This window comes from Anabas testudineus, chromosome 5, assembly GCF_900324465.2.
Source record: "Anabas testudineus chromosome 5, fAnaTes1.2, whole genome shotgun sequence".
NCBI classification, from domain to species: Eukaryota; Metazoa; Chordata; class Actinopteri; order Anabantiformes; family Anabantidae; genus Anabas; species Anabas testudineus.
The window spans coordinates 23,803,859-23,828,141 of NC_046614.1; the positions used below are offsets into that span (position 1 = coordinate 23,803,859).

The 24,283-nt window shown below is 41.1% G+C and overlaps 1 protein-coding gene across 1 annotated transcript in view; it reads right to left on the minus strand.

The window, feature by feature from the left end:
• The window catches only part of ptprt (protein tyrosine phosphatase receptor type T), a 236,773-nt gene that overhangs the window by 155,509 nt on the left and 56,981 nt on the right, over nt 1-24,283 (minus strand). Inside the window, exons 3-7 of the mRNA XM_026347177.1 lie at nt 21,944-22,104; nt 21,319-21,429; nt 17,930-18,011; nt 16,879-16,994; nt 15,777-15,951 (exon numbers count right to left, since the gene is read on the minus strand). Coding sequence (XP_026202962.1) covers nt 15,777-15,951; nt 16,879-16,994; nt 17,930-18,011; nt 21,319-21,429; nt 21,944-22,104 — 645 coding nt within the window. The remainder of the gene's footprint in view (nt 1-15,776; nt 15,952-16,878; nt 16,995-17,929; nt 18,012-21,318; nt 21,430-21,943; nt 22,105-24,283) is intronic.

Genomic DNA, 24,283 nt, shown 5'->3' on the forward strand with positions numbered 1-24,283 from the left:
TACAAAATAAGATATTCAACATCTGTATATGAGCAGTGAGACCACCTTAAAATGTATGCAAGATGAGGTATGTTCAATGAAAGGACAACAGCAAACTCTCTGATCTTCATACATGTTATATGATGTAGTTAATACTCTCTAACTAATAAAAACACATCCTGTATGATTGTATGAAAGAGGGTAAATGTTCTGAGGTGGGGCAGTAAATAGAACACAGCAGTTCATGCAACCACTCCTAGAAATTAGCATTATCTCTGTATTAATGAAATTCTCTGTTTCCAGAGAGTTTTTCCAGACTTGGTTGGATGTTAACTGTTGGTTAACATCCTGCTCATCACCATGGACTATGTGAATCACCACGGACAGCTCTCACATCGCATATGGCCCCAGGATCAGCACCTTGGACAGCTGCCGTGACACACGTTTGAGCAGAAAACACATAAATGATGCTGTAGAAATAAACTACCAGCTAGAGAAAGTTATATCTAAATATGCCCCCAGACACATGCCCGTTCTGAAAAATAAAATAGCACTTAGAAAATAATATATTGCCTTTAAACATTGTCAGGATGTCCTGGTGGCCAAAGAGTCCAAGGTGCTGACCATACAAGCCTGGTGTCACCAGACCACATCTGTCTGGACACTGTTGTTGCATGTTACCTCCATTTGCATTCACCTCTCAACTATCAGTCATCATATAATAGCAACAAGTGGGAGTTAGCTGTGGTGTATACTTTATCACCACAGTGGTCTTTAAACCATTTTAGCATGCAGCGCAATAGAAATGATAATGTAGCTCTTCTGAAATGTGCTATTGAGATGAACGAGAGTATGAGAACAAAGACTTTCAGAGATATTCTACTGAGTAGGTGGTCTGCCTGCCAGTGAGTCCTTGCGTTTCTCATTTGTCATTGAGAATCACTTCTAAAGATCTTTACATTTCAAAACTTTTGATTGAAAAAAGGACGCATATGTAAGATATGTAACTTTTGGAATGAAATTCAAGTTACTACATTTCAAATAAATAAGCCAATAAATCAGTGACATCATCCCCCATCAGTTGCTGATACTCAGGCAGCACATTACTGGAGCTATTATGACAATTTATTCCATATATTGACTATGTTGGAAGGTTGCAATGATGCTAAAAATAAAATGTAGAAATATTCCACCTCATGGGACACAGTGCTCAGGAAATGAACTTCTCACTCCATATAGAAAGCTTTTCAAACAACTGTGACTAAAAGAGTCATTTTATGATTGAAGTCTGGGGTCTCTTAGTATTAATCTTTTTTTTTTCTCTCTGTGGCAGGTGCTTTGTCAGTTGACAGCTACGTTAAGCTAGCTAAGAATAATGGCCCAACTCTTTCAGCTGTATAAAAGCAAAGTCCTGATCTCACTCTGCCAAATTTTTACTTTCCTCATGGCCCCATTAGAATATGTATGGTGGCTGCAGGACCGATGAATCAACTGTCAGTCACTGTGCACTCATCCATCTTAACTATATGGAGGCTGTGACTGTGCGTGTCTCTACATCGTGAGTGGAGAAAAGACAATAAACATCTCTACTTTCAGAAAAAGTGTGGCGGCATTCAGTGCATTTCAACCAATCAAAAATAAAGTGTACTTATGCTCTCAATCTTAGCGATTCATATTCTTTGTTCCTATGATGGAGCACCAATAGTCTCATTACAAAAAGACACAGAATTAAAAAAAAACACAGAACAAGAAAATAAATTATCCTCATCATCCTGAAACAGACTGAACAATGTTGTCAACAAAGGCATCACTTATGCTTAAATGTGCTTTCTTTCATTGTGTGCCTGACATTTTCTAAATGGTTTTATATCTGTCTTAATGAAAGAAAATCTTTTTCAGGACATTTTTAAGATTTATATCCTCAAAGCAGGTAAAATGATTTCATCCTGGTGCAATCTTTTTCACTTGTTTAGAAGAAGAGTGGGTTTAATGAACATAAAGGTGTGTTTCACATGTAGATGTGTTTCCCCCAAAAAATATGAAACACACAGCACAGCACAATTTGCATACTGGTCAGCTGCAATTTAAAGTAAACTGTAGTAAATGAACCTGCAAAATCCCTGACACGTTCCTTTAAAGGGGCTTTTAAGTGTTTTAAAACTGCTTCACCAGACTCAGCTCTTCATTAACATCATTTATACTCAACAACTTCCCCTGATGTTACTCCACAGGAAGAAAGAGCAAGATCATTCAATCACTCCCTCCCTCCGTCTGTTGCCTCCCACCACCCCCCCATCCTTCCCTCTGCCAGCTCGTTTACAGCAGAGAGTGACAGAGGCCACCCAGTGACACAAAACCTGGCACCCACGAAGGGGGTGGGAACCACACACACACACACACACACACACACACACACACACACACACACACACACACACACACACACACACACACAGACACACACACACACAGAAACATGGGTTCACATATTTGTTGATACAAAACAGACTCATGTAAGTGAATGCACTTACACAAAACACTGTATGTATACACACAGAAAGATCTACTTTAATGCACATCCATCTTACACATGTAAACTCTACTGTAGCCATGCATATAGAGAGGTGAACACACAGATCTCTTCACAGAAAGAGTGCACAGAGACACTGATTGCTAATCAATTACAGCCATCATACAGTGATGCTAATGAAGTGTGAGAGAACGTATGAAGGAGGGAAGGATATGATGGAGTAAGGAAAAGAGGCAGCAAAGTAGGGAGCGCTGCAGGGATGATGGGAACCAGAGATGGAAAGATTTCAAAATGAGGGAGGAAATCAAGATGGAGAAAAGCAATGATGATGCTTGGAAGGATGTAATTTTGTTGTTTAGTGATGTGCTGGCAGGTGTCTGCTCTAACTGTGGGACCTCAGACATGGTTTTTGCCAAACCACTTTCTTAAACCTAGAGACAAGGTCAATTATGCTCTGCATCCTTTATGATCAGTTACAACCACTGCAGCTAGATTTTTTTTATTATATATATAATAAAATACGTATCATATCAATGAATCAATGAATAAGAGGCTTCCCTCACAAAGAGTCACTTTGCCAGATGTGAAACAAACACGGAAAATGTACATATAGTGTTTCAAATGAGTTTGTACGTCCACAGTCAGATATGAGACTGCAGAAGTCTGCAGGATGCAGTTTAGTCTTCAGATCCACATTCAGTGTGTATTAAAAACAAGCAGAGCTCATGAAGTTTAAAATGTGACACAGCACTGGGACAATAACGACTTGTGTGTGCGTATATTTGAGTGTATTGTATGTGTGTTTGCAGCAGTTCTCGAGCCATAAAGGTTTTATCTCACCTATCTTGGGGCCTTGTTGTGAGAAGACACATCACACACTCAAAAGTGACCCGTGTTACTATACACTGAGGGTACAAAGAATATGGATCTACTTTTTTTACTGCACTGTATTACAATCCCAGCACGGTGTCTGAAGACAGGTCTTGTTTTTATGTGTGTGTGTGTGTGTGTGTGTGTGTGTGTGTGTGTGTGTGTGTCAGAAAGATAAAAACAAAACAGAGGAAAAACTGAAGGGTACACCTTTTTTTGTAGATATTGAGATGTAGAGATTTGTCAAAAACATGCTGTGGTTAACTCAGCTAAGTAGGTAGCTAGGTGTTGTCTAATTACTCCAGTTCAAGACAATCATTTTAAACTTAAAACAATGAACATTAACTTTGTGCATTTTCATTCATTTACTTGTATATTTACTTGCATACTTATTTACTTTGTATATTTATAGTGATTAGGTTGCTGAGCATTAGGTAATCCATTGAAGCAAGTACACCGAGTTCCCGAGGAGCACAAATTAGAGGCAGTATAAGATGCAATTTTCTAACAAGGGTTTAGTACTGTAGAAAAAAAATCTATATTTATGCCAGACAGGGAATCCAAATGACATTAAATCTGATGAATTACAGTGTATGGTAAACACAGTCTAATGGCCTAGAGGCAACAATATGTCTGCAGGCAACCCAACAAATGACATCCCAGTAATCCAGACATGAGACTAAAGCATTATTAAACAACTTTTTCCCAACTACTGAGTCACTAGATATTCACATTTACACTATGGAGGTTGTTGCATTAGTTAATGCAACATCTTTGAACTCTTACACCTCACTCATAAAATCTACCATAGCACTCTTTCCGTTGCCATCAGGAATTGCTGTCCCGTCATTACTCTATGCGGATGCAGGGAGCAGACCCCAATGTGCTGGTGAATTGCCTCACTATGAATCAGATCAGATGGATAAACTGAATTTGTTACATGGAGTTTCACATAGTTATTCTGCAGCTACAATGGATGGCAAAGACAGTCTCAAATAAATGGTTCAGTCAGTTCTTAAAACAATACTGAGGTCCTGTCACAGTAGCTCTTGGATGCCATAGGTGCTTAAAAACTCTATTTTAATATTCACCTAGAACACAAGTACTGTGCTCTGTAAGAAATCAGGGCTGTGATGTGCAGCCTACGTTCTGTGGAAAAATGCACTCCAGAGTTCAGCTGAGAGTCATTTAAAACTCGAGTCCCACTCACCTCAATTGATTCAGAATCTTTGAAAGTTACAGAGTAATTAAGGCAAAATTCACTCTAGATGCCACTTTACAGTGTCTCTGGGTCCTAAGAACAGTTTGAACTGTTCTACAATATATCATACTGCACAAATGACAGTATAATGTAAAAGGCAAATGCACCGTATAAAGGCAAGGGAGACAGAGAAATACCAGAGATGTTGACTTTAAATTAGAAAACAGAAAGATTTAGAGAAGTGGTCAACAAGATAGCTGATAAACAAGCAAAAGTGGAAGTCGAAAGAGGCTGTTATCAGGTCTGCATCCATCCATTTCCTTAACCACTTGTCCACTCAAGTGTCACAGAAGTGCTGGAGCCAGCTATCATTCAGTGATGGGGGGGTACACCCTGGACAGGTCGCCAGTCCATCGCAGGGCAGATTCACACCTATGGGCATGTTAGAGTCATCAGTTAACCTAACATGCATGTCTTAGGAGGTGAAAGGAAGCCGGAGCACATGGAGAGAACCCATGCAGACCCGGGGAGAACATGCAAACTCCACACAGAAAGGCACCCTGCTGACCCGTGAACCAGGGTCCTTCTTGCTGTGAGGCGACAGTGCGACACCACCGTGACGCTGTTCTCAGGTCTTTCCAAATGAAATGATCCTGACTTCATTTTGCTAGTGATTTCTCTAGGTGTTCATAGAAGACCGTGCACACACACACACACACACACATACACACACACACTGAGGTAAAAATAAAAAAGCCGAGGGGTGAGAGTGACGATTTAACAGTAGTTTAGCGGTAGTCTTGTTGGTAATATGAGTTTTTATCAGCTTTATTCTGCTACCGGTTTATAACCTGCCCTCCTTATAGTGTGTGTGTGTGTGTGTGTGTGTGTTTGTCACTGTGTTTACATGTGTGACAAATCCAAATGTGCTATCAAATCTTTCCAAGCTCTGCCATGTTCTCTGGGAGAGGAAGATTCAAAGATTGAAAAGGTGTGTGTATTCATGTGTGTGTGTGTGTGTGTTTGGGGGCCTCAGCCCACCAGACAGGAGAGAAAAGATATCACCCGGGTGGCGGAAAAAATGGAAAAATCAGTTGCACTGAAAACGACAATCACTCTACCAAAATCTGTTTTTCTCCTGTTTCAGTGCTGGAGAGACAGGATGATAGTCGGGATGATAAGAGAGAGAAGAGGAGAGGATTCTTCATTTTACCTTCTAACCACATAGTGTTTGTGTCAGATTTTGTTTCCACTACGTCACTTCTGCTAATATACGACATGCACAACAAGCCTGTGGTCAGAGCAGGGAGGGGTGGGGTCTTTATCACCAAAGGAACCAGCATGTTCTGTGTTGATGAGGGATTTTCCTGTGGCCGTCTTGTTGTATTTGACACTGATCAGTTGCCACAAATGCATTTTCTGTTTTCAGGCCAGGTTACTTACTTAAAGAATAACTCATATAGCTTTAGTCTTATTGAATAGTGGTGACCTTTGGTTGTGATAACAATATACGCTAACGACGTGATTGCAGAGATCTGGAAACACCACATCGTGTAAAAAGGAGGATATTAGTCAGACAATCAGGAGTTGCAAATAAGCTGAACTGAGTTTAATTTTATGAAGCATGTTTTAGAAAGCAGAAAGTGAATGCAATCAAAATGTTTGTGAGATATTCTAATTTCACAGGTGAGCAGTGTGTTAGCAGTGTCATCCTGTTTCCAAATCTCTCCCATTTACTCCATGAACAATATGATGATTACCAGTAAGAGTGATTAAACGGATTTTTTTAGTGTTCCTCGTGTATTTTTGTTCATCAGGATGCTGAATGTAGCTAATTAGCATATTAGAATATATATTTGAGGTGAAACTCTTCTTACTCTGTTTTTATCTCTGTCTACATAAAGGCTATATTTTATCCCACTCTTCCTCTTTAGACTCTCTGGATGTTGTTGTCTTAGTAATATATTCCAGGCCTATTTTTACCAATTTGGATCCTTAAACCGAGCAGTTCATCTCACAGCGGACAGATAAGTGCACAGACACATGCTCATATTCCTACACATACTGTAGATAAGCTTGATAGGATCAGTGCAGCTCATCAAATGCTAATGAGAACCACCACATGTTGTATGTGTGAGTAAAACAAATTCACACCGGACAGATTTTATTCCTGAAAAAAAGTTCCTAACGTCTATTCAGGACTTTTAGAATACAAAGTGTGTAAAGTGTTGTAATTTTGTCAGCCCATGACTTGAATTACCAACTATGTGTCTGAAAAGGCACCATCATCATGTAAATTATAGAGTGATATTGGAAAACTTTGGGTTACTTCTAACCTCTAATTTTATGAAAAACACTGCAAAGATATTACATTTCCTGACAACAGAGCTGTCAGACTACAGAGACTACAGAAACACCCCCCCATGTCTGTCTGGATTGGCCTGCTCATCCCACAACAAGTCTGTTGAGCAAAGCTACAGCCAGCACCAAATCTGAACACTGACTGAGGAGAAAGTGCATTGGGCGGTTGATTAGCTGATCATTATCAATAAACAGTGCAAATATTGTTCAAATCATTGTTCGGCATATGAAATATCTGATGGAGGAGATTTCTTTCTGTGGGTTTCACCTCGCATGCCTGTGAGCAGAGACTCTGCCTCTGCGTGCTGCAAATTTGATATGAGATTGTTTCCACCTCACCCATGTGAATCCACTCCACCTGAGGGGAGAAGGTCTGACTCACCCGTCGACCCAATAAGAGCGATCTACAGACTTGCCCTGGCATTGTCCTCTGTGCCTCCTGGCTTCGTTAATGTGTGCATAGCGAGAGGCTGAAAGTTCCATCTTTTGACAAAGTCAAAGACAAAGTGTTTTACTGTGGCACAGATTCACTCACCGTCCAACTTTCTTACCAAGTGCATTCAATCGTCTGTTCATTAGGAGTCACATGTGGTCTCCCCTCACCTGCATTCTCTTCCTTTACTAATCTCAAGAATGACTCTTTTCCTTATTTCTGTGTGTACTTTGTGTCTCACTAGTTTTTACCAGCTCAGAAATGCTACTGACTTTTATATAAACACATTTCCCCAAGTCGTGGGGATTGAGTGCTTCAGTATGCTGAGTGCGTGTGTGCATACACCTGTGAGTAACACACTCCATACTCCCTCAGGCCTGTTACTTGGTATAATGAATTCAGCACTCATACACACACAAACACAGTGTGAACTTTCTTTTCCCACTGCCTGGTCACAAAGAATGCTTTAATCAAAAGACTCACAGAACACTGACACAGCCTCCATCTATCACGGAGGATAGACAGGAGTGAGGGAGGGGAAGTGCAGATGCAAAGAAAGCAAAAAAGCAAGAAAGAGAGAAGGAAAGAAAGAAAAGGAAAAACAAATGAGATGAGATGAGATGAGATGAGATGAGATGAGATGAGATGAGATGAGATGAGATGAGATGAGATGAGATGAGATGAGATGAGATGAGGGGCAAACAGAACGTATTTTACACCCAAGGGGAGCCAAATATCATGGGAAATAAGATCTGATTCCCTACTCCTCACAGCAAATTCACTGAGGCAGAGAGCTGCTACCTCCCCACACACACACACACACACACACACACACACACACACACACACACACACAAATCATATAAAAAACATATGAGAAAACACAAGATAAACACTAACTTCTTTAACACATTCAAGCCTCTTCTTCCTCAATCAAGAATGATTTGTCATTGAATCTGTGCAGGTTTGCTTTGACTTGTTTCATCAACACTTCTGTTAAGCTAGCTTATGATTGAACTAATTATTAAATGCAGTTTATGTTAAGGTGCTGATTGAGACGTGTGGCTAATAGCAGTGTCTGCATCCAGTGTAGTTGCTCTATTTCCAGTGTCTGGTAACATTCATGGTGCCTTATTAGTATGACTCAACACACTTAACTATCAATTCTGTTGGTAGTTACACTTGTGCTCCTACTGCATGTCTGGTGTATAATAAGCCTAGAAACAGTTTTGTCTCAGTGAGACATTACGGGCTTGAAATCAGAGTTAAATTAAGAGTGGCTTGTCTTTGGAGTGAGCACAACTCTGACTGCTACGTGTGAAGACTACCATAAAAAGGAATAAACATCTATGCACTGGGTGTGATTTATTTGAAATAGACTGAGGTGAAAAGCAGAACTGCCCTGTGGTCTGATGAGTCAAAATTTTAAATTCATTTTAAAAAACATGAACACTGTGTTCTAGGCTCTTTTAAAAGCCAGCACCATGATGTGTGTCTCTGAGAACATGGCATTGTGTCAAATTTCTGTATCTGTCTCATCAAAACATCTTCTACCTGCTTGCTGACTGTAGGCTGTTGAGGATAAACATGTCAGATAGAGGAGATACAGTTCACGTCCAAAAAATAATAATGATAATTTAAGTAAACAGGTAAGAGCCTCCCACTGGATAATTACTAAATGGCAACAAGCTAAGTAACAAGAAACTACTAAAACTGGGTTAAAAAGTGTCCAATGGAAGAAGGTCATGTGGTCTGATGACTCCAGATTTACCCTGTTCCAGAGTGATGAGCACATCAGGGTAAGAAGAGAGGCAGGTGAAGTGATGCACCCATCATGTCTAGTGTCTACTGTACAACCTGTGGGGGCAGTGCTATGATCTGGGGTTGCTGCATTTGGTCAGGTCTAGGTTCAGCAATGTTATTTGTCCAAAGAATGAGGTCAGCTGACTACCTGAATGACCAGGTTATTCCATTGATGGACCTTTTCTTCCGTGATGGGACAGACATATTCCAAGATGACAAAACCAGGATTCATCAGGCTCAAATTTTGAAAGAGTGGTTCAGGGAGCATGACACATGATTTTAACACATGGACTGGCAAACACACAGAGTCCAGAATCTTTAAGATGTGCTGGAGAAGACTTTGTGCAGCGTCCGATTCTCCATCATCAAAACAAGATCTTAATGAAAAATTTACGTAACTCTGGACGAGAATAAATGTTGTGACACTATAGAAGCTCATCAAAATGATGCCACGGTGAATGTGTGCAGTAATCAAAGCTAAACGCGGTCCAACGAAAGATTAGCTGGCAGTGTCTAAACACAGATGCATGGAGAGGGATATTGAGGGAAACGGAAGTACGACAGCAAGAAACAGCCTAAAAGAGACATTGATCTTCTTAGTGTCATTAAAATATTCTACAACACTTTTTAAAGACATGAGAATTAGCCTAAAGTCTGTCAGCTTTGCAGAAGCGGAGCAGCAGGACACTCGTAGCGGATGCATCTCTCCACTGCTCTGATCCACAGGACGGTATCGGCTGGAGTTCAACGAGCTGTGGGCAGTGACAGAAGCAGTTGATTGGATTGAACCTGTCGGCTTTGGCCTCTCAACGTACTGCTTTTGTTTTCTATTGGTGTTGCTGCAGAAACAGCTCTGTATCACAACACAATATCCTACTTAACTTGTCTCATTTTCAATTCTCGTTTTCCCTTCACTTTTATCTACTTCCACTCTGGGTTTTCCCTTTTCTTTTGTTAACTTATATTTATATATATCCAACCCCCACTGCTCCTTTACTATTGTCTTATACTCCCCTGTCTCCGATTTCAACTTTTCACCTCCACATCGCATCTTTTCTGCTCCTGTCAGTCCTCGCAGACTTTCTACTTCCTCTCTCCCTTTTTCTTCTTCTCACCTGCAGTCCTCCTCCTCTATCCAACATACCTGTTCATGCATTACTAATATTTCTCCTCAGAAATTCCGTGTGAAGTGTCCACTCTCTCTGAGAAGCATGCAAACCCTCACGCGGAGGCACGTGCACGCACATGCCAATATTCATGAAAAAACGCTGGACATGGAATTTCAACGGCATGACAAACTGCACAGCATAGACAACACACACACATCCCTTAAGGCAAGCCCTAAAGACCTGGCGAAAGAGGCCAGTGGAGTGCACAGTGTATGGTACATTTCACCACACACACTCCCTGATGAAGGCAGATGAATGTTACAGGGCTTCTCACCTAAAATGCAGGTGCAGTCTTTCAAGTTTTGTTTCTCCTCGGGGATCAAATCTTCACAAAACTTCTAGGAAAGTATCATGAATTGATGAACGTTTGTTTTATTGATGCATGCACTTTTTACCTTTTCTCATTGTGTTGTATGTTTTATAATTTTGTCACTCTGGTAAAACACCATCACTTCAATCCACACTGCACAAACTGACACAAACAGTTTTTATTTTGAAAGAATGTCAGATCTGATTACAAGAGTAAAACACCTTTTTTCAAGCTCCAACTGTGTGACGGAGTTTACTGATGACAGCATCATCATCAACGATGATGAAACAGCAGAAAGAGGCTGGAATTATTAGCGAGTAGTGAGCACAATGAATAATAGTTATAATTTATACTTTAATAATACCCCTGGGGAAATGGACCAGCTGCCCTCTTGGGGCGCTAAGGGTTTGGGGTTGGGTATGTACACCTGAAGACGTGATGACATTCTCTGACTGAGGTGATTCTCACTGTTCTACAAACTGCATCACTGTCTGGTATGAAAACAGCAAAGTGACTCTAAGATTTTAAAACAGTGAGAAAAGGTTAATCCTCTTCTCCACTACATACAAATCCGTGAAACGTTGTTTACAGTAGCTACAAGGCCCTTAGCAATTTGAAAGACCCCTCCCACCCCAGCTAAAGCCTCTTCACCCTCACACCATCTGGTTGGAGGTACCAAAGTATCAGAACCTCCTCTGCCAGGCTGCATAAGCTTCTTCCCTCAAGCTGTGAGGATTCCTAACAGCTTGAGCACCAAATTTGAAGTCAGCTTTGCCAGAATTTCACCAGCATGTCAAGTTTGCTAAAAGATGAGAAAATACACATGAATACGTTGTTTCTGAACTCATCAGACTGTGTAAACTTTGTTTTACCCTAAATTATTTTAATATTTGCACTTTTTTTGCAACAGCTCAATCAAGGGTAAAGTCACTCCTCCAAATGTCTGACACTTCATGTGTGTGTCTTTTCAAATGTCTGGCATGTCGTTTTGGAATAAAACCCCTCACTTGGAAGTCAAACATACATTTCAGGCAGTCATTTGCTTGGGCTGTGTGTTGTTCATATCCGGTGGGAGTTCAGAGCATTAGAGCGCTTCAACAGATCTGACACATGGAGCTAAACTGTCCCCTCTACTATTTATTTCCTTATCAGGTAACATCACACACACACACACACACACACACACACGCTGTGGTGTGGCTGCTGGGTCTAATTGTTGGACTACAATCAGCTTTATGACCACCGAGGAAGACATAGAAATGCTGCAGATATCCTGGTGACCTCACACACACACACACACACACACACACACACACACACATACACACACTGCATGGTGTCCACAGGGCACTGGCTGACAGTGACTCCCCTGGATCTCTGCTACGCCCCACTGAGTCTTATCTCTGACAGACAGAAGACACACACACACACACAAAAATGCAAATACACATCCCAAAATACAGCCTGTATTCGTACCCCTGAGACACAGACATGTCAGCATGCAGGCTTGTTCTCTCTCTGACACATACACACACACACACACACACACACACACACACACACACACACAAGCACAGCCAGGGGTATGGTTGAGACCTTGTTGCCCTGGGGCTTTGACTGCATCTGTTCGACAAGAGCCATACAAATGAGAAACGCATAGGAGCATAGAGAAACATCTGTGTGTGTGTGTGTGTGTGTGTGTGTGTGTGTGTGTGTGTGTGTGTGTGTGTGTGTGTGTGTGTGTGTGTGTGTGTGTGTGTGTGTGTGTGTGTGCACTCATTTCTTTCTAGGGCTGTGTGGTCACTGGGACCTTTGGGCTTGATTGGGTTTTTTTGAATGACGTGGTTTAAATCTTCAGGTTAGAATTAGACTTCAGTGAGGATCAGAGTTAACAGGGTTTCAGTGGACACAGTTAAAGTGTTTTTGCAATAAGAATATGAATCTGTGCCATGTGTCATTTTCACTGAGATGCCTTTAAGGACTTCCTTTATTGTCTGATCAAACTGGACACTCAGAATTTAAAATTTTAATGTTCTGACTTATCTTAAACTGAAAACTTCTTAATTCACGAGAAGTTTTTACTTTCCTCCACGTTATTGTCCAGGTTTTTATAATATGCCTCTGCTAAGTAATGTGTCCTTTTACACTTTACAGTAATTCTCCTCCATTTATTCCAGGAACAGCTATGTTTTCCTGATGACAGTGAGATCATCTTTAGGTGCCACTAATGCAAAGGTATCAGTTTTTAGACGGTAGTTGTGTGACTATATATCACAGCGGCTGCAAGTTTACTTGAACATATTGTATGCGGGAGGTGTGAAGCACGGCTGAGAATGAGGAAGTAGGGAGATGAGACGGGGCAGACGAAGACTGATGGAGAAGATTAGAGTAGAGCTACGAAGTTGAGTGTTGTATTAAAGATGCCTCCCTGACTGCCTGTTGCCTTTATCTCACCAGAAGGTTGCTCGATTATGAATGTTTACTTTCAGCTGTCTGCAAGGAAGACATCATCTGTTAGGCCAGCCAGCAGTGTCGTGTCACAGATTAACACGCATGCATGAGCGCGCATGAGACACACACTCACACTCACACAACACACAGAGGGGGCATTGTAATATGAGAAGTGTCTCTCTCCAGATTCCCCCGGTCACACCTGGCTGAACAACACACTAATTAACCCAAACTTCACTTAGCAGCCCGGGAGAACACAGACACACACACACACAGACACACAATAACCATGACACCTGACACGTGAAAACACAAATGAAATGGTAACGCAGTTAGACACACACAAAGAAAAGATGACGCAACCACACATGGATGAATAGAATAAAAAGAAAATCACAAACACACACTCGTATGAAACAGGGACAACACCACATATGCTCACATTTAGCAACACACTCAAAGGGCTCCAGGAGGTGTGCTCATGGAAGTGTGTGTTTCCTGTTGCAGTTCTCTTTTGTTCAGTGTGTTGGCATGGGCTATTCCCCTGGCACAATGCATGGCTGACAGCACCTGAGCTTTACAAACACACAGTTGTGTTTGTGCCACTACAGAGGACATTACACTGAATTATATGAATTTCCTGGAGCCAAACCATAGACAGTATCTGAACAGTCCTAACCCTATCCTCACCCTCCACCTAAAAGTTAATGGGTAGAGTTATGTGACTGTATTAACAGATTTATTTTCCCCCAACAAGAGTAATAGATGCACACGCAAACATACAGAAGATAGAAAACGAAAAACACACACGCACGACTACACATCCAACAGACACACACAAACACACACATTTGGACAGTCTCAGTGGGACAGTCTGTGTGTTCTGCTAACAGATGGTAATGACAGTTTCAGTCCCTGAACTATCATCTAATCAAAACAGCACACACACACACACACACACAGATATAAGCACACACACACACCAGCCTCCCTCCAGATTAAAACATCCTTCCCACCAAATAAGGTTAACAGCATAATTCATACCAAATATGCATCGGGAGCATAATTTAGGCCAGTGCAACTCTACATTTACATTTATTTCAATGATGCAATTTAAATTCCAATAGAAACAAACACAGTCAGTTCAATTTCTGCTGCACTACATGGATTTGTTTTTACATTTAACTAAATGAAAGTAAATATCTTAAAGGTACAAAATGCATCTCAGACATCAAACTGTATTATTAAAATAGACACAGTCATAGTGTCACGTGCTCCACGCAGCCATTCATCTGTGTTTCTACCACTGTTTCCAAAGTATACATTTTGGTCAAGGTGCAACGCAGCATGTTGTCAAACGATAACTCTGGAGAATGTCGAGCAACCAAGCATAAACCCGGCTTCACAGTGAGTGAGCAACAGGGGCTTCTGTGTGGTCAAGGACACTTAGAACAATATAGAAAGTCTGAGAAAAAGATTTTTCTACTAGTTCATTTCTGTGTTACGTTAGTGGTGTGATGTGACGATCAATCTATGGTAATACCTTAGCCACAGATTGTCCAAACAGTGTGTTAACATACCGTGTAGCTGCTTCAGTGCACTTCACTGCAGCGATTTGAGTGAGCTAGTTAGCTTTTTTTTAGACATGTCAACATTGAGAGAAATTTAATGATTTTTCTTCAGTAAGTAAGTAAATTCATCCAGTAAACAAATCCATGAGCTGAAGGAGGAGACAGAGATGGATAAAAACAAAGAATTCAAAACACAGAGTGCAAGAAAAAGAGACTGGGAGAAGTAAAAGAATGTAATTATGTCTGACAACAACAGATAGCTGTGATGCTATAATTCTATCAAAAGCCCTACAACAACATTACCCGTCCTCCTCAGTACATCAATATCTTTCTCAGCAGGACAGCACTGTATTTCCTGTTGTTCACATGAACCGCGGTTTGAGGAGTGGGATGGTAAATCTCAAAGATTCCTTGGTATTTTTTTCTTGCATTGACTGTGAGCACAGAGCTGAGATCGCATTAGAGGATTTGAATGTCCTCGACGAGGGGATTTGTCGAGCAGCACAGATAAAAACAAGTGGGACAGAGGATGTGATGGCGAGTAGAGGTGAAAGGAACGCATTCAAAATAAGAACGGGAAGGAGAAAACAACATTTTCCATGTTTGATATTGTTTAATTGTTTGTAGTAGTCGACTCACTCTCGCCTCAATCTCACTCAGGTTAAGTGAAGTGAGAAACTGGAGCGTGTAATATATATTGTTAGTGTTTCTACAATTAAAGACATTAACAAACAGGCTAAAGCTGCTATCAGAAACAATCCATTAGACATAGAAAGGCAATATGAGAGAGAGACAGGAAGAAAATGCTGCTCAGAGAAAGGTGCTCATTGTGATTTCTAGTCACTAATGTGAAGTCTGTTCAGTATTCCATCCTCAGCGTTCTCACAGCACTAATGAGCAACAACCTAACACAAACACACCCACAACCCAGTGTTGTTTCTCACTTTGTCTACATTAGAGATGTTGTCCCACTTTACTACATCCATGCTGATCAGATTTGTTGAGCGCTGCTGGTTCTTCATCCATTTAAATTTAGCTGAAACACTCTGTACCTTTATGTGACTCGTAGTTTAACTCCTACTTTTAATTCATGCTTACCTTTAACGATGAGGTCAGCATAGTTGGACACCCCCGACCCGCCGTCTGATCGGATAACACAGCGGTAGCGGCTTGTGCTTCGCTGCGATGTGTCTCCAACACTGACGGTCGCTGAGAAACGCCTGTGGTTGACCACCCTGGTCACCATCAGTGCCGTGTCCTTACCGTTCCACTGCTGCATGATGGGAAAGACAAATGGGTTATTAGCAAAAGCAAGAAGCATGTTTTGTCTTGAAGCAGAAAACTAAACACATAGCACAGTGATGGCTGCTTTCTCCCAACACCCAATGTAATTTAATTAACGTACTGTAGGATATAATCTGGTGCATGTGAGTATTAGAAAGAAAAAGCTGGTACAATTCTGTTTCTGAACTATTTTTAGTTGTTCGTGTGAGAAATTCTATCAATTTACAGAGATTCCAAAAGACATGCATCAACACCTGACATGTGTAGTGATGACCCTGTATTGATATCAGTCCTGGCAGGAAACAGAAGCAATTTGAACTGAGCAACTCAGACGTGAAATCTACTGATGGTTTCTGTTTCGCACACGATTCCTGCATCTCCACGTTCAATATGCTTTTACCATCATAGTATGATATGTCAGCATTTAAGAACCTTTAAATTGCAAGTGTACTTACTGTACACAGCAGCATCCTCAGTGGTTTACACTCATGTGAAGTGAAAACATGAAAGTTTGCCAGTTTACATGGAAGAAAACTAGAATGAGCGTGTGCCACTTGTACAGAGATGGAGTCATTGGTGTGAAGCCAAACAACAGTTTTCAATCAATCTTGAAATAGTTCTAGGAAGGCTTGGGATGTTAGCGTACTTATCTTTTAGTGAAATAGCATTAATAACAGATTGTTTTTGATATGTTGCTCTTTACAAGAATTGATATACTTCATTTTAAAATATTCATTTGAATATTAATCGATTTAACCATGTGGCATGTTCGATACCTCAGGATGAGGTATCGAGGTGATTTACCAACTACATGTTAGTTACCCCAGTTTTAGAGTATCTGGACCTATGGCATTCTGACCTTCTGACCGTGATGTTGATGCCGACACCACTGAGGCATCGATATGTGTGTACAAACCTGGAGCCAGAGTTTATCATGCTGAGACCACTTCCCTCCAGCGGTACACTGGAACGTAGCATTCTGACCCACATTCACCTCCACATTCTGCAGACGCAGGAAGTGAGGCGCTTTACCTGCAACCCAAAAAACAACTGTGAATACTGGAGCTAAACAGGCACCATCGTACTTATATGTATATAAAATATATGTATTTTAAAATGAATTTATTTTATACGTGGCCTGAAATACTGTAGGTAATATGGAAAACAAGTCCTGTGGGTTTCAATAATGAAACAAATGTCCGGATACTAAATGTACTAAATGACATGAGCCTGTTATCAAAGACACAGTAAATTCATATTGGATTATAATAGCAGAACAAACAACACAAGAAACAACAATCGTAATACAACAGGACTCAGTATTGTTGCCTGGAGCAACACAGAAAGTCATTTGATGGCTAGGAGACAGATGAGCAGGCAGCCAGACGCTGGGTGACTTTGGTCTGACATTGAGACCAGCCTGCGACTAGTTAATTTCATTTTGACTGTCTGCAGACGGAGATAAGCCTAACAGAGTCTGCATCGATCATTTAACAATAATTCTCCCTGATGCTAATGGTCAGGTTGTTACAAATGACAAACTTTTATATTATGACGGTGCTTATATTAATAGAAAAACACATTCATATATGAAAGAAAACTTCCAGTGGTTTGTTTCCTGTTGTACCCAAACATCGTGGCATAGGCCACACGTGGTGCTAATAACGAAAGACCGTGAGAGTAGAGAAGATAGAGGGAGGTAAGTGAGCCGCAGACTGTTGCAGTAAGCAGTCCAGAGTTTTGTGAAGCAAAGTGTTTCTGTCAGATTTGAGTGATGAAGGCCCCGAGTTTGGACCTCCTTCCTGGATCTGTGCAGCCTGTCAGCAAGCCTCACAATCTGTCCTTTACACAGTGTTTGTGAGTGTGTCTGTGTGAGATGGCTATAAAACAGATGATGCTCAGTGGGGCTACAGTTGTGCAGGGTCAACCATTATGAGACACACACACACACACACGGAACCACTTACGGCAGGGGTGAGCCAGAACTCGTATGTCGTCGATGGCAATAAAACCGGGATGGCCTTGCACTGAAACGGCCTCAAAGATCACCTGAGGAAGAGAGGGAAGGGAAGGAATGGAGGGAAAGAAAGATAGAAAAATCTGGTTGAGCCACAGTTTTCGAAAAGATAAACTCGACAAACTGCAACATCTTGACACCCCTGCGAAGCTCATATGGAAACCCCAGAGGAATGTTCCGCTAAAAGTCAGCAACTATTCATCTCCTCACTCCCTCTCTTCATCCCTCAGTCTCCATCCTTATGCCAACCACATATGCCTCTCCTCCTCCTCACTCTCCCTCACCTCCTTCCCTTCTTTCTCACCCTCCTCTTCTTTTCTCCATTTCTCTTCCATCACATCACTCTTGTGTTTTCTGAGTTTCTACATTTTCTTTACACAGACTCTCAGGGTAACAGTCAGAGGGCTGTCAAGGGGCCATGCACTCCTGACCCACACAGATATGCTCATGCACAAACACACACTGTGAACACACATATACCTCTGTGCTGTACTTGTCAGGATCCTCAACAGTATAAGCTGCTACTCAGTCTGAATACTAAAGACTTCTGGGAGGACTCTACTTTCTCCCTTTCCTTCCAAAAATAAATCTTCCTCTCTGGCACTCATGTCAACTTTCTAGAAGTCAATGACACTGGTCTCGCTTTTTCTGATGCAACATTTTGACAATGTTGTTGTGTGTGCTCAGTACTACAGTACCATGCTCCCCCAACACCCCAGCCCCTTTACTTTAACTGAGAAATCACCAAAGTACACAACCTGTAGTTGGTCTTGAGTATGTGTCAGATTAAAATACCCGGTTCGAATTGACTATGTACTTGAGTGTGGTCCTCACACACTCACACACTCAGTTTAGTTTAAATAAATAATCATGCCATCAAACACAATGAACAGGATCCCACACATCCACTGAATGAACATTTAGCTCCACTGCCCTCAGGTCGCAGGTACAAGGCCCTGATGCGCACGAGGGCCTGTTTTAAGAGCCACAATCCCCTCAGTCATCACATTCCTAAACAGCACACCCCGCTGAGCTGTGCCGTTTGCTGCTGTTTGCTCTCATTATTGTCGTTATCGTGTTGTTGTGTCTATTGTACTCTGTCAAACAGGAGCAGTGTTGTGGATAAGAATTTACCCTTTGGGGACAATAAAGCAAAGTCAAAAAATAAAGTCAAAGTCAAGAACACAGTGTTTGCCATAGTTTAACTCTTGATGGAAAAATACATCTCTCCTCAAAATCCAAATTCAATTTATGATCGGTCATCGACAGATCCACACGTAGGTTCCTGGGCTCAAATTGAGCCTGACACCCTCGACATACTGTATGTTGGCCCCTGTAGTATGAACTGACAAATGAAAACATACATGCAGAGGATAATAGTATGTGATGCTTTTATTATAACTAAACAGGAAAAGACAGGTCGCTTCTCTATAGGAGGGATGGATCATCACATTAGAAAAAGAATCACTCACACACACACACACTCACTCTCACACACACACACACACTCCCTCTCTCTCACACACACACACACCCACTTAATTCACTTTCGTTTCCATTGTGCCTCAGATCTGTGTTTCGACACAGGGGTGCCTTCATGTATTGATCACAGCTCAGTCATTAGGTAAAACACAGTCGCCTTTGTGCTGCTTCAATAAAACAACACAGCGGGGAAACGTCTCTGCACCTTAAAGAGTCTGATAGGCGCACACACAACACACACAACACACAACACACACAACACACACACAGACGCACACTCAAAGCACGCACAGAGAAAACAGAGTCATTAAACAGCAACAGTTCTTTGTGTACTGGTCACCACACAGACTACAACAAGCCACAGACATTAACTGACCTCTGTGAAAATGTATGAGATCTTTTTGTACATATATTATTTTCATTGTATGGAATCTTTATCAATAAACTCCTCTGATATGTTGTTTTCTTTATAGCTCTTACAGAGCACTAGATACTGTACTAATGTATATTGTCCTTTCCTACCCACCGTAGATGCTAGGTTTGTCACATGACATCAGCGTCACTGGCAGATGTGTGTTCTATTATTACACACAAAACCATGACGACTGAGTCTGATCACAGACATTTAAAAAAAGTAGTAGCATTGTCATAAAACGTGATCTGATATTTATCTAAGTGAAGAGTATTAACTAATAAAATGTGCCTAGAGTAGTAACACAAAAATATTCGGACCTTTCATGTCTTTATTGAGAAAAAACATAAAAATCTCATAGTGAATTTTTGTCCATTCTTTCTGCAGAACTGCACATTATCCTGAAGAATCTTTTGACACACTTCATCTTCCCTTAAACCCTGCAAGGTGGCCAGACCTTGATGCAGCAAAGCAGGGCCAAATCATGATGTCTCCTCCACCATATTTTACAATTAAGATAATGTTTTTATGAGTGCCCTTTTTATGTCAGGTGTAGGTCTGTGTGTTCTTTCCTAAATAGTTCAATATTGTTTCATCAGTCAGCAAAATATTTTGCCATTACTGCTGTGGAGTGTCAGTGTGCTCTTTGGCAAACGTCAGGCTGCAGTAATGTTCTTTTTAGTAAACAGCAGCTTCCTGGTGTCCTGCCATAGACACCCTGCTAGTTCAATGTTTTACCTACTGTAGACTCGTGGACACAGATGTTCACCAGTTCCAATGAGGCCTTCAAATCTTTGTCTGTCACTCTGGGTTGTTTCTTTACCTCATTGATGAGTGTTTGTTGTGCTCTTGGGGTCATTTTGACTGACCGCCCACTTCTTGTTGAAGTCGAAGTAACTCTAGTCCACAACTAACGTTCTTAACTTGTGCTAACACCTGACTCTAATTAGCAATTTTAGGGCAAATTGATGCAGAAAACCATGAAGTGCAAATAGTTCACATACTTTTTCTTGCCACTGTATGTGCTTAAAACAATAAAAACATGAAATGCATTTTATAGACATGAATCCTACAGTTGAGAGCGACTACAGCTGTCAATGATGACAGAAAATGATGAGAACTATTGACTGAGTGAACAAGTGATTTCAGACACAATCAAACCGTCTGCTGTGAAAAAGTATTTTTGAAAAGTGGTGTTAGATATGAAAAAAATTGAATATTGTTAGTTTTATTTTACCTTCTGCACATGTATCTGTTGACACATGGAACGTAGTTATAGATTTCAATCACATCAAGAGGGGGAAATCACTCTCCTTATTACAACAAAAACATAAGTATAACCACTTCTTGGTGGCATTTGAAAGTAGACCTCTGTGTCTGTTTTCATTATCTATCCCTTACATATGACCTACAGAAAGTAAAAGACCACAGCATGTGTGTGTTACCTGGTAGGAGTTGGGCCAGAATGTCGAAATGGCCAGCTCAGCCTTCACCCAGCCTTCAGTGACTGTGTCAGAGGCGTTCCATACTGGGTTACCCTGAGCTCCTCCATTCACCTGCAAGAAACAAGGACAGACATAGATAAAGAGAATAAAGAGATTCACAAGCTGAACTCAAGTTTTTAAATTAAAAGGTGCAATTTTCATTATTTCAATACAGTTTTAATTCTAATTATTAAAGATTGTTAACACAATTTAGAACAAATTGACAGTATGGCCCAGTACTCCCACACATACATGTCATATTCCAGTTTTATTATTTTAATATGTTGTGTTGTTCTATTTTTGTACCCACTGGTTTATGCAAAAAAAATCTATTATAACTTTACAGTACAAAAAATGAAGTAAACAGGGCAAACTTTATGTTGATCCTACTTGAGGGGAACAGACGAGGTCTGACTGTATAGGTGACTATTTTCTCACACACCTACTGTATATAAACACTCAATCCCTTCGCTGACAGAGAACAGAGGTCTGTTTGTTTACCTGCTCAGTCTGTTCAGTCATCTGTCCACCTGTCCCTCTCTGTCAGTCACTCACTCACTCATTCACACACTCGCACAGGACAAACCTTGATATAGACGTTGAGTGTGCCTGGGCTGGCTCCATCCCGGCTGGACAAAGAGTAGAGGAAGTCAATGCAGTGGGTGTCATTCTCCTTCAGGGTGGGCATGTACAGGTGGGCCTTCTGCCCTGATGCTCTCCCTGATGCATTCACCACCATGAAAGAACCTGCAGACACAAATATAGGAAGGACAGAGACGGTCAGTATGATAACGACATGACCACAGGCAGCTGCTACTGTTGATGCAGCTCGCAGTGGTTGGTCTGTGAATGTGCATGAGTGGAAATGACCTGAAACATTAATGTTCAGCATGTTCAACATTTTATCTGGTTGTACGAGTCCTGTTGTGTCTTCTACTCCACTCTCGCTTCAAATATTTTAGCTGGATCTTCCTGTACGAGGGTCCACATATGCTTATGTGTTCCATTTAGTTTGGGACTTAATAGACCACTGGTCAACATCTAATCATCCAACATAGAGGTGCTACTGTATTACAGATACAGAGGCAATAAAGTAGCTGCAGTAGCTCCTGTTCCACTGCAGTTTCTGTTTTAAACCCGATCTGAAGGTCAAGCCCGTTTCCAGATCAGTGTCTTCTTGACTGATTATCATTTCTTCATCTTTCCATCTGCTGCAGATAGAGTTTGTTAAACTAATTTCTCAAGTACTGCGATGCTGCTGGAATAATCGGCCAATCTGCTCGATGCAGCGAAAACATCTCAAGCTTGTTAATTCACCCGAGCTGTATATCAGCTTCTTAATGTACCCACACCCCGAGGGCTCTGAACTGCGACGTAAAACACATTTTCTCTGTTGACTCGTGGTTTAAGTATATGTTAGTCCCTGCTTTATGGCACAGGATGGAACTTTTATGGATCGGCCGGCTCCATTTGGCCGACTGCCATCCACTGGACTGAGAGTTAGAAGTGACTGTTCGACCATTTGGCAAGAGATCGGGAGACACTGAATCAAGCAGGTGTCCTCCTGTGTGGGTCTAACACAGTCCTGTGTGTGCATGTTCACTCTTTCGCATAGGTGTGAAAATGTACTGAATTAATGTAGAACGAAGAAATGTGTGCGCAGCAGTTTATTGGGATTGTTGAACTTCTCTTTACTTTGTGTGTGTGTGTGTGTGTGTTTGCATGTGTTTATAACCTCAGTGGACAGTTAACATGATTTCTTTGTTCATTTCCTTTTAGTTTTTTATTTTATCACATGTCTGGAAGATTCCAACGTTAAGAAGAGAAGTCTACATTGTGTGTAAAGACAGATCTTACCAGAGAGTCTGGATGTCATGGCATTTTAATTTTAAAGGGCAGTGCAGTGACTTTTGAAGAGGAAGGGCTGTACAGAAGAACCAGAGTCAGAACCACACACTTGGAGACTTGGGCTATCATACTTGTGAGGACATTATATTGACATACTTCATTTCCTGGAGGCACAGCGTGACCTTAAACTAACCTTATTTTCAATCTTGACCAAAGAAACTTTGTATATCAATGCTGTTAATAAATGTTTTACCCTGTGGTGGCTAGTTCTATCGTTTATCGCCCACAGTAAGAATTTAACACCGACACCCACAAACTTCATGCACACACACGTTTAGATACACATATTGGCTAAAAGATTTCATCCATCACTTCTATCTTGGCTAAATGGAACTAATCCACAACTGCACTGTGTGTGTGTGTTCGTGTGCATGTGAGTATTGATATTTTTGAACTTACATTATTGTGCGATTGCCTGGAAGAAGAAGATTGTGTCTTATTACTGAAGTGAAATGACGGTTTGTGTGCGTGTCTGTGTGTGTCTGTGTACAGGTGTGAGTGTTGAAGTAATCTGGCCCGGGTCTGGGTCTTTCCACAGCGCACTGGATCTGATTACATTTTCTTTTTCACACCTACAGTACATGTTCTCACACACACACACACACACACACACACACCAATCTGTAAATTCACAACCCTTTATGTTCTCCTGCCCTTTGCAGCTCTGCACAGCTTTTATAAAGAGATTAGTTTCATTTTTTATTCTAAATAAAGCAGACTTGTGTTCACTTGACACAGAGACAATATGCGTGATCACCTTGACAACTATCTCCATTGGAAAAGTAGACATACACACACACAAACGCACAAAAATGATGCATGCAAATGGATTGACCCACATGCACCAGTGTCATAATAATGAACGGGCAAGGTTGCAACTGTAAATGCAAAACATGCTCACACAAAATCCATCTCGCACAACATGTTAGGATGTAGTGAGGAGCTTTTTTTTTTAACACAATAAAATACCACTCACACATGAAATATACTTACAGTCGCTCATACATAGTCTCAAACC